This window comes from Volvox carteri (assembly GCF_000143455.1).
Source record: "Volvox carteri f. nagariensis unplaced genomic scaffold VOLCAscaffold_54, whole genome shotgun sequence".
Classification (NCBI taxonomy): Eukaryota; Viridiplantae; Chlorophyta; class Chlorophyceae; order Chlamydomonadales; family Volvocaceae; genus Volvox; species Volvox carteri.
Genome location: NW_003307597.1, coordinates 897,447 through 908,107, shown reverse-complemented (window position 1 = coordinate 908,107; position 10,661 = coordinate 897,447). Strand labels below are relative to the sequence as shown.

The 10,661-nt window shown below is 54.5% G+C and overlaps 1 protein-coding gene across 1 annotated transcript in view; it reads right to left on the bottom strand.

Annotated features, from left to right (window-relative positions):
- Positions 1–2,450: 2,450 nt before the first annotated feature.
- The window catches only part of VOLCADRAFT_119188 (uncharacterized protein), a gene marked incomplete at both ends in the record, with an annotated part of 13,302 nt that continues 5,091 nt past the window's right edge, over positions 2,451–10,661 (bottom strand). Inside the window, 10 exons of the mRNA XM_002955702.1 lie at positions 2,451–2,684; positions 3,351–3,737; positions 4,034–4,102; positions 4,402–5,537; positions 6,130–6,502; positions 6,817–7,002; positions 8,023–8,088; positions 8,338–8,414; positions 8,584–9,151; positions 9,694–9,813. Coding sequence (XP_002955748.1) covers positions 2,451–2,684; positions 3,351–3,737; positions 4,034–4,102; positions 4,402–5,537; positions 6,130–6,502; positions 6,817–7,002; positions 8,023–8,088; positions 8,338–8,414; positions 8,584–9,151; positions 9,694–9,813 — 3,216 coding nt within the window. The remainder of the gene's footprint in view (positions 2,685–3,350; positions 3,738–4,033; positions 4,103–4,401; positions 5,538–6,129; positions 6,503–6,816; positions 7,003–8,022; positions 8,089–8,337; positions 8,415–8,583; positions 9,152–9,693; positions 9,814–10,661) is intronic.

The window sequence follows — 10,661 nt, the reverse complement described above, 5'->3', positions numbered from 1 at the left end:
TGTGATCCAAACCCAGGCACACCCAGCAATCGCGGAGGGACATCGCCAGTTCAATCTGCGCTTTTGGTAGGTACCCCCCGCCAGGCGCTGGCTTGTTAGACAGCGCCAGGTTCACCCGCTGACGCTTCCGTCCCATCACTTGTTGCCATTCGCCCTGGACCACTCGGCCCGCCTGTCCCGTTCATGGGAGCTGTATTTTGATGCGTCTCAACCAGACTCACTACACTTATTACTTTGCATATCAAGGTAACTCAAGGAAAAGAAAGCCTTCCCGGCCCCGGCCCCGGCCCCGGCCCCGGGGTTCCCGCTAACTGTATACTCAAAATAGTTCGTCTATAGTCACGTGGAAAAATTACAGACGTAGCTAGTCAGCAGAACCGAACGAATTCACTGGCAATGGATACCTTAAGGTACATGAAGCTTCATGCATACTAATAGTTGGTCGAGGTGAGCCCAGGAAGAAAAACCACCGCTCACATCCTGTACCCCGTCCACGCATCACATAAAAACTCCACTATCGACCTCCTAGAGCTCCATAAGTGGAATCCCGGTATTGCATCACGGTATCGACGTACAGCCGGAAGACCTGAAAGCGAGCCGTTTGGTTCGTGGTCATCAAGCACGCGCCTTTCTTAGCCACGGAAACCCAACTTAGATATGGAAGCTGTAGTAGCTGGCCGCTGAAAAGTCGTTTGTTCAGGTGAGCGACTGTGCTACAGAAGCCCAGTCTACGACTCATTTACTAGGATGGTCTTTATATATGCCGTGTCATGATGCAATAGATAGGACTGAAAATAAATGATTTACATACAGACAATCAAAAACATTTAGACATCCAAAGAGATTTCATCCGTTTATGTCTTACACCCAGTTTCCCAGCCGTACAATTACATGCTGTATAACCGACAAAAACAAGCACCAGGCACAACCGGCCGCAGGCATGGCTAGCTAGCTATGCGCAAACTGCAGTGTCAGCCTGCAGGCATCACGCACAATGTACCGCCCCATACCATGTGCATGGCCGCACGCACAGCCCTCGTGTGCACCCAACACAGCACCCAACATGACGATACGATAATTAGCAACGTTGTCATCACCTCGAAACTTAGGTTTGTCATAAGTTTGTGTACGGCAAATGTACGAATGTACAACGAATGTACAAACGAACCCACGCGTGTATGTGTGCATGCATGCACACGCCCCAGCCCGAAGGGCACAACACGCAATGCGCAGTATGCTCCGAACCCATAGCCTCACTAATGCCAGTTATTAAGTTATTTCCACTGATTTCTTCAAGCCAATACGGTATGTATGTACGGCATCAAGGTAAAATGCCTGCACAACTTTGGACACCTTGTGCTTGCAAGTACCAACCACCGGCAATCGCTGCTGCAAGATCTTTAAATTGACAGATCGATACGGGCCAGCAGGATCATATAAATATGCATCGAACCAACCTAACAAGCCGCTGCCATGGCTCTCAACAGAGCTGAGCCACGCCGCCGCCTTGGCAGGTAGTAAGATGATGAACTGAGCCAAGAAACCAAATCTAAATGATAAAGAGATGGCAATAATCAAGCATCGCACCAACCATCAATTAGATAAAGGGACTACCCCTTCCAAGGACAAGACTATGCAATTTACCAGCTAATTTAAGTCCGTCGAATATTGGGTGCACGTGCTCCGCGTCATGGTAGAATTGAGACCAGAGTTCAATTTCCGCCTACTGCACGGTCCTTAGCCATTGTACCTATGACCAATGGTCACGCACGTGTGCGCGAGGGAAGTCGCTAGCACAACGTTGTCCGCCGTCGAAGCATCCTCACAAAGATAGATCCAAACGCGACAAGGTCTCGAGGCAAGGCATAAGAAGATTAGACATGCGTACATCTTCGTTAAATTTCACGTGAACTTGCAAGGCTGCCCTACTGAGGAAGCTTGCCGCCCACCATCAGATAGACCTCCCAAGTTCAAGTGGCCCAGAAGCCTCCCACTCTGTAACGACGACAGATAGACCTGAGTCAACTGTCATAAAGTAGCATGAATCATTACGCTCTTGCATTGAGCGTACGAAGCTCCTGCAGTGGCCGTACATGGCTTGCCCGTACACTCAAGGTACAGCTCTCCGCCGCACATCTTATCCGTTTTTACTCTAACGGGGTAACGTTAACGACACCTTCACACATAATTATCCAAGCGTTCTCACGTGAAGTTTGGGTTCTGCTTCAGACGTCTGCCTGGCCATAGCTATGGCTGTAGCCTTGAAAGTAGCCGTTGTTGTTTTCTGTACCTGTTTCTGTACGTTTTCAGTATCATGCTGGCATCACCGTTCTTCTTCGTGTAGCTGTGGCTGCTGTCACTGCAACAGCCGCTGTGCTGGCAGCAACGCCACGACTAACGGTAACCTTGGCTGCTTATACACCGCTGCCGGGTTGCTCCTTCTGACTCTGTTACCGGGCAACCGCGGCTGTTGCTTCGGCCGTCGTCCCAAGCTGCAAACTCTGGTCCAGGACGGGCAGCAGACTGCCGCTGGCAGTGCCTGCCGCCGCTGCAGCAGCGACCGCCGCTGCAGCACCGGCTGACGCCGGCGCGCCGGCCACCGTTGGCGCCGCCGTCACACGTGCCACCGCCGCCGCCACCGCTGCCGCTGCTGCGTCAAAGTCTTCTAGCAGTAGCGCAGCGTCCTGGGTCCGACCAGGCAACAGAGCGCTCGATACGGGTGGTCGTGTCAGGGCCATCATCGCGCCCACAGGTGCACACGTCTGCGATTGCAAAATCCGAGCGAAACCAAAAAAGTTAACAAACAAGTGACAAACAATCAACCATCAATAGCGAGGCCCAGGGCCTTAATAGAAAGGGCTCGGAACGAAAAACAGCATGATTACGTAAAATGGACTGTAGATATATCAGCTTATGAAATCGAGTGCCTGGCCACCTTGTTGCCTTCCTTAGCATCCTAAACTCCAACGTAAACGCATTTCAAGTTCCACTTCATCTCATCTCCCGTTACTGCTGAAGGGTGTCTTCACCCCGCCGGCCCCGCTCATCTCAATCCATGAACAAGGAAACATCACACATCGCCGCTTGTCGATCGACCAACAGACAGCCAACACGTTTGGCTAAACCCTTTTTATAAAAGGGGTTCACAGGCGCATGAGGGCACCTCGGCAAGACGCACCTTTTCGAGTCCCCGACTGAAACCGAGCCTGATGAGGAAACGCGCCACGCACCCAACGCCAAATTAGGCACCAGCACCAGCAAATTAGGCGACCAGACGAACGCGCCGGCACCCGTGCCTAAACAAACCCCCCAGGCCCTACACACGGCCAGGCACACAGGTCATAACGCACCATCCGTAACTTGTCCCCCACCGCAGCCGCAGCCTGGGATCGCTCCATCCGCAGCAGCGCCTTGACCACCGCCCTCGCGCTGGGGCGGTCTCGTGGGTTGGGACTCAAACAGCGCCGCAGCACGCGGGCATACCGCTCTGGACAGCTCGGTGAGATCTCGAGCACGTCACAGGCGCGAAGCCGGTCATTCCATTGGTCGCCATCGATGGCCTTGGCGGTAACGCCACGGTTGCCGTCGGCCGCGGCAGCCTCGGCGGCGGCGCTGACGGCTGCACCATCGCCGTTCGCAGGCAACTTCGCTGGCTTCCGGGCCTTGTGCTTTTTCAACCTCCAGGGAGGTGTTCCGTGGTAAAGCTCCCACAACAGCACGCCTAACGAATAAACGTCCTGTTCGGTTGGTGGTTTCAGTTGGGTTTAGTTCAGTTAAGACGTATTTATGTGTGCTTCATTCCGCATTTTTTACGGCGCCATTCACGCGGCCCACCACCATCGCCACCACCACCAAGGATGCAATTGTCGGTCAGATCTCGTCCGTTCCCAAACCAAACAACAGGCAGGCCGCAGCGAACAACCTTGTTCATTTGTATGTTGTCCATGTCGTCCATAAAACCCTAACACCCAAAACCCAACAAGTCCAAAACCCTAAAAACCTTATGTCGTCCATGTCGTCCATTCGCACTCACCGCAGCCAGACTGCAAGTGCCGTGCTCCGCAACCTCCGGGCTCTGGTAGTACGGCGTGCCGTGATGAACCTGCGCCGTACAATTGGAGACGTGGCGCGATACGACAGATTCATCACCGCTGGCGGCGGCGGTCTACTTAGGACGGCCTAATTACAACCCGCAACCTAGCTGAAGCAGATACTAGGTCACTGAGCCATCCAGCCAGCCCACTCAGACGCCATATTCCATGATTGCCAATTTAGGAACGGGAGGATATAGACAGCCCAGCATATTTGCCTCTGGGGTCGGGGGTTGGGGAGGTAGGGGGGTAACCTAGGGCGGCGCCCTAACCCGGGAGGTCCGGCGACAAGAGGTCGCAGACGTCCCACCCTAGCATGCGCAATGGCTGCTGCTGCTGCTGCAGCCAGAGTCGAGTACCGCGCAATGCACTTCGCTCGGTACGTGCATGTACAAAACACAAGCGCGTGTGCATGTACGTGTACATGTACATGTACGGGACGAAAAAGCAAAGACAGCGCACTTACGTTTTTCAGGTGGTCTTGTCCATGCTCCAGTCGCATACTCAGTCCAAAGTCAGACAACTTGGCCACCACCGGGATGTTCTCATTCTTGGTCTTCAGCAACAGCACGTTGTTCGCAGACAGGTCCCCATGAATGATGTTCCTGGAGTGCAGGTACGCCACGCCGCTGGCAATGCCAAGAGCCGTGTGAATGACCAGGAATAGGTCCGCGGGCAGGGCCTCATCCGGCGCCAGGGCAGGCTCCGCAGGCCGTGGCTGCGCCGCGACCGTGGCGGCGGCGGCGGCGGCCGCTGGCAGCACATCGGGCAGTGACGGTGGCGGAGGTAGACAATGCACATCGCCGAGAGTGCCGCATCCGCTGCTAATCAAAGTGGACGCGCAGATGGTACTATATGCTGTGGCGTTGGTGACTGTCGTACCGATGATGTTGGAGTCCAAGGTGGCCGTCAGCGGACTGTGAGGGCATTCCAAGTCGGTTTGTGGCGCTCCTGTCGGCGTCTCCACCACCGCCGCGACCGCCGCCTCCGATGGCTCCGCAGCCTTGTTGTTGGCAATAGATCCATTCTCAACCAGCGACAGCAACTCCACCGTCGGCGCAGCTGTGTCGACGGCGGCATCGGCGGCGTCGGCTCCGCCTCCGCCAGCACTGGTATAGGGAACCGCGACCGTGGCGGCCCCGTCGTTTTCAGTGGTGCCACCGACATTTGTCATCCCAGGAAACTCGTCGCGCACCAGCCGGCCTTGCCTCCCGATGATCATCAGCGTCTGCACCTCGTCCAGGGAATCCGCATGCTCGGCGGCGGCGGCAGTTCGACGACCGTTGCCGCCGCCATCACCGCCGCCATCACCTCCGCGACAAGCGGCGGGGCTGCGAGCCAATCCCCCACCAGACGACTTATCGCGGGGCCTGCACTCCATGCCGCTGTGTCGAAAGAGCTTGCCCTGGTCCACGGCCTGCCGCAGAGTCCCGCCGTCGCAATACTCTACAGACAGACAGACATACAGATATATCATGGACACGGACAAGGTCGTATACGCTGCCAGTGCCGTGGGCTGGCACACATGTAGATGCAACACCAAGGCGAGGGCCCGCCCCTCCCTCCGGTCCAACACTTCTCCTATCTCAGGTGCCGTACTGCAGTACATTGTAACGTGTTGCAGATTCGCCACATGTAAGGCCATGTGGCAATCCCAATCATCGTCGCTGCGGCAGCTTTTCTGTTATACTGTTATACTGTTATCAGCTCGTTGTTCGTTGTTCGTTGTCGTTGTGCGGTTGGCTATCCCTTCATTCCTAAGTAACGCGGGTCTCCGAGCAGTGTATGTATGTGGGTATAAACCCCCAGTAAGGACACCAAGACAACGAAACAACAAAACAGCTCCACCACACGCGAATCCACCACGTGCAAGAAATACATGTATATACATATAGAGAGAGCGCCCTCAGCCGTGCAGTAATCAGAGCTGACCCGCCCCCTGCTCTCAATCTTCCTGTAAACGACTCCGCCTCCTAAGCTGGCTTCTTACCATAGGTCGTACAGGTCGTACGATACTAGATCTCTAGTACGGCCTTACCTTGGATCAAGTACAGTCGCCAATCAGTTATGGCGGTCTTGGTAAGGGTAGGCCGGTAACGAGGTAAGCCACCGCGTTTGTCAAAGCTCCGCCTCGCGGGCCCGATGACCCTGGCAACGGGGGCAGTCGTACCGGCGGCAGTCGTACCGGCGGCGGCGCCAGGGGGGTTTTCCGCCCTGCAGCCTTCGTCAGCAGCTACCGCCGCCGGATCCGCAGCCCCGGCCTTCCCCGCCGCCGCCGCGCCGTGACCGGGTGACTGTGAAGCTGTCGTACGCAGCGCCTCCGCCAACGGAAATGGCAACAGCGGGGATGTCCTGTGGCCGCCCCCCCGGCGGTCCTGGTGCTCTTCGGATGTGCTGTCCTCCGTTTGCTGCTGCATGGTCGCCACACACCACACCACACCACACATCATCGCAGCAAGTTACATCGCAACACATCATGACGCGTACATACATACGGCAGCTGGACCGACCGACCGACCGACAGACTGACTGACAGACATAGCTGTAAGCCATTAATCAGGCCCTCGAGCCGACGATCCACACCTCCCGACCACTATCCGCCCTCCAACCCAGCCACCTTAACCCCTTAACCCCTTTCCTGCCCCACGCAACCGCACGCACACTCAACCCCCCGCGTACACGCTTCCCGTACACGCTTCCCATGCACGCACCCATACACGCGCACCTGCAGTATGTCGTCAAACATGGTATGTCGCTTGGTGGACCTCAGGTAGTAGTGGTGGGTGGCCACCACATTGGGGTGGTGCATGGTGCAGCAAAACGCCGCCTCCCGGATACACTGCTGTCGAGCTGCGTGACCGGCAACCAGGGCTGGGGCGCTCTCGCTGAAGACCATAGTCTTGATGGCCACCTGAAAGGGTGTGTCGTGATGGTGGTATGTATGTATGTATGTATGTATGTATGTATGTATGTATGTATGTATGTATGTATGTATGTATGTATGTATGTATGTATGTATGTATGTATGTATGTATGTATGTATGTATGTATGTATGTATGTATGTATCTATGTGTGGGACAGGGGGGCATATATTCACCCGTGGCAGCTACCTGGCGATTTCCTGCCTTCCCCGGTATTTCGAGGCACCCTCATCTAGTCACCCTAGTCAACTTCTCAGTGGATCGCTCAGGTTCCGCACACACCCCGATCTCCCGGGGGCATTGGTGCGTGCTCTACCAGTAGTGCCTGACCTGAGTATGTATGTGTATGTATGTATATGTATGTATATGTATGTATATGTATGTATATGTATGTATATGTATGTATATGTATGTATATGTATGTATATGTATGTATATGTATGTATATGTATGTATATGTGTATGTATGTATGTATCTATGTGTGTGATGGGGACGGGCCAAGCGAAAAGAGTGTGTGCGACATGCGTACGACGGGTTTTAAAGCAATCGGTCGTGGGCAGGAACTGGAGGGCATATATTTACGGCATGGGACAAAACGTACGACATGTGCACGGCAAGGGCCGACACGCCATTGGCGGTAACGATCGAGGGACGGGTAAGGAAAGGGCAGAGGCGGCACCGTGTTCACGGGCAAGGGCAAGGGCAAGGGAGGAAAATAAATAAAATCGATAAATGAAAGATAGTTCACAGATGGAGTGGGGGAGGGGGGAGGCAAATGTGGTGTGTTCAGATGTGAAGCTATGGTGAGCAAGTAGGGGTCAGAGAGTGCGGGGCTGAGGGGGAGTTCGTGGTGTGGGAAATACCCAATGTTGTGCGGGACCCGACCACTCCTGCCGTACGCCGTACGCCGTATACGCCTGGAAAATCAGCAATTTCGCACGTGAAAGACGGCGGGAGATGTGGTCGTGTAGGTCGTGTGCTGTTAACTCGTGCAGCAACTAGCATTACCTTGAGGCCGTGCCACGTGCCGCCGTACACCACTCCAAAGGCTCCGGAACCGCAAATCTCCGTCATCTGCAGGCAAATAAAAGTGAGTGAGGGGATGGGCAGGCAGGAGGACGGCGGCATGACCCCCGGGGGTTTCAACCACAGCGAGTGAGTGAATCGGGTTTTTACGACATTTCTTAGAAAAAGGCATACACACCTGTAACACGCAAATAAATCTCCCGGGGGGAAATTGCCGAAACCCTCCTCCCAGCGCCGTCATTAAGGCAAGGTTAGTGCTTATGCCGTACATACTTCCCAGCAAATCCGGCAACTCACAACAATGTTGAACTCGGCAGCCTCTGCATTGACGCGATCCAGAATGTCGGCCACGTCGTCGGAACTCAGCTTGGCGCCTGATTTGGCAACGAACAGGGGTGCCTATTTTGGCGACAGCCAAAAATCGACCATACGAGACATCAGAGCAGAGCAAGGAAAAGCTCCTAACTAGGCAACCCTCGTGCCTCGTACTTAAAACCCCTCGGCGGCGTCAGCAAACCGGCCCGGGCGAGTCCCCACACTCACCACGGACCAAGTCCAACTCAAACGCCGGATCGTCAAAAGAGTCGTACAGAGGCCGACGAGGCTCAGCGCCCGCCGTAGCATCGCCGCCTGCATTGTCGCCGCCGCCGCCACCCGTACGACATAAAGCCGCCGTCGGCTCCGTCTTGATGACCTCACCCGCCTCCAAATCCCCCCGTTGCTTTCCCTTAGCTGATTTAACGCCGTGTAAGGCCCGGCTGTGCTTGACGGACAGCACCACCGCCGCCACCGCGGCAGCCACGATCGCCAGCCCAAGCATAGCCGCCAGGACAGCCGCCCGCCATCCTCTCAAGCCGCTGCTACCGCTACTGGCGGCGGCGCCGCCGCCTCCGCTGCCGTTGCCGCCAACGGCATCGTAAGCCGCCGCGGACCAGTTGCCGTACTGACCAGCCCAAACTAAAAAGGTGATGTCTGCACCACGTAATCCCGGCAGCAGCAACAAGTCGAAGGCTAGGGATGCAAGAACTCGGGGGTCAGAGTCGCCGGCTGTGGACGATGTGTTGTACGACGGCGCAGAAACGCTTGGCTGTACGGCAGATAATGAAGAAGCCTGCAGTGATAAAGACGGCATCAATGGGAATTTCAATCACAATTTGGAGTTGTTGTAAACTGGTCAGGGGGAGGACATATGCAATTTGAATGAAAAAAGAGCTGAAAGAAGCAATCTCGCAAAAGAGAGCAACGTAAAGCAACGTAACGTACAGGAGCAGTAAAAACAAATTCGCCCCAACGCAACGCCCCACGTCGCCATAAACTCCAACACCACAGCAGCAGAATAAAAGTGCGAATTTAACGGCTCCAGAGTGGAATTGCACTGGTTCCGGAGCTGCCTTTCAGATGGAGAGGCCGTCCGCCAAGGGACTGCTGTGCGGTGCTCTTAAACATGCTCTAAAACATTTCTATAATTGTTCAATTTTACGGCATTCAAACACATCAAAAGATTGCTAGAGAATCCGTAAATCTGCTAAGTGTGCAAATTCACCAAAATTTTACACTACATTACAATCAACATAAATTGAAAATGTCAACTGAAGTCAACTGAAGCCAACTGAAGAAACCGCCAAATGAATCCCGCCGTTCGACGTCACCTACCCCGATGTACACCGACAACGGAGAGAAATACGGCATGACAGCGCCGTTGCCGCTGCGCATTTTGTCGTACTGCTCAAGCTCCACAGCTGGTACGACAATCGACACATTGTCGAGCAGTAGCTGCACGTTGCGCCTGGAGGAACGGGGGACGCGGAGGCACACAGCGCTCAGTACGGCAGGGTCGTTTAAATTAACAGTTGTGGAAACGGTTTTTTGCGAACGGGACTTCGGGAGCCGGACGAGGGAGTTAAAGTACAACATAAGTAAATGTCGTACAAACCCGCGAATAGCAGTACACGGAGAAAAGCATCTTACCTTGCCATGTAGCAATATGGATGACGATAAAAGAGGGGTGAGAGGCTGCAGATGCACTACCCGCAACACTACAGGGCTGGCGCTGGTGAATCTTGGCTGCGGATTTCCAGAGTCAGCAGCCGCCCCCCTTCCATTACCCCACCCGCGGTCACTGCAACACCCCCCTCCCTCCCACCCACCCACCCTCCGCCCCCGAAATACCGGCAAAAAAATAAATATATACCAATCAAAAATGGTATTCTTCCATCGGAGAAGAAGATCAAATCAGGTATTATCTTCGCTAAAGTGAGGCGAGAATTACTTAATTCGCTTAATTTACAGGTAAATCCTCAGCCAGACAAGCTCAGTTAAGCCGCCACTTCAGAACAACAACGTTAAAAAGAAACTAGTGCGCACAGAACAGCACAGCACAGCACAGCACGCAGCCGCCGTACCGCAACACAGCAGCTGTGCCGCGTGATCCTCTACTTTCTTGCCCCGGGCATTATCTCATCCCATTTTTAATGCACAAGGGGCTACTAGTCAGGGGCTACTAATATTACCGTTTTTGTTAGGGGAATAATTCATAATGCCAATCCCTATGTCGGTAATTTCTAGGGTCTGCAAAATCGCCGCCTCCGACAGACCGCCTCCCCGCCCCCCCCCCCCCCCCC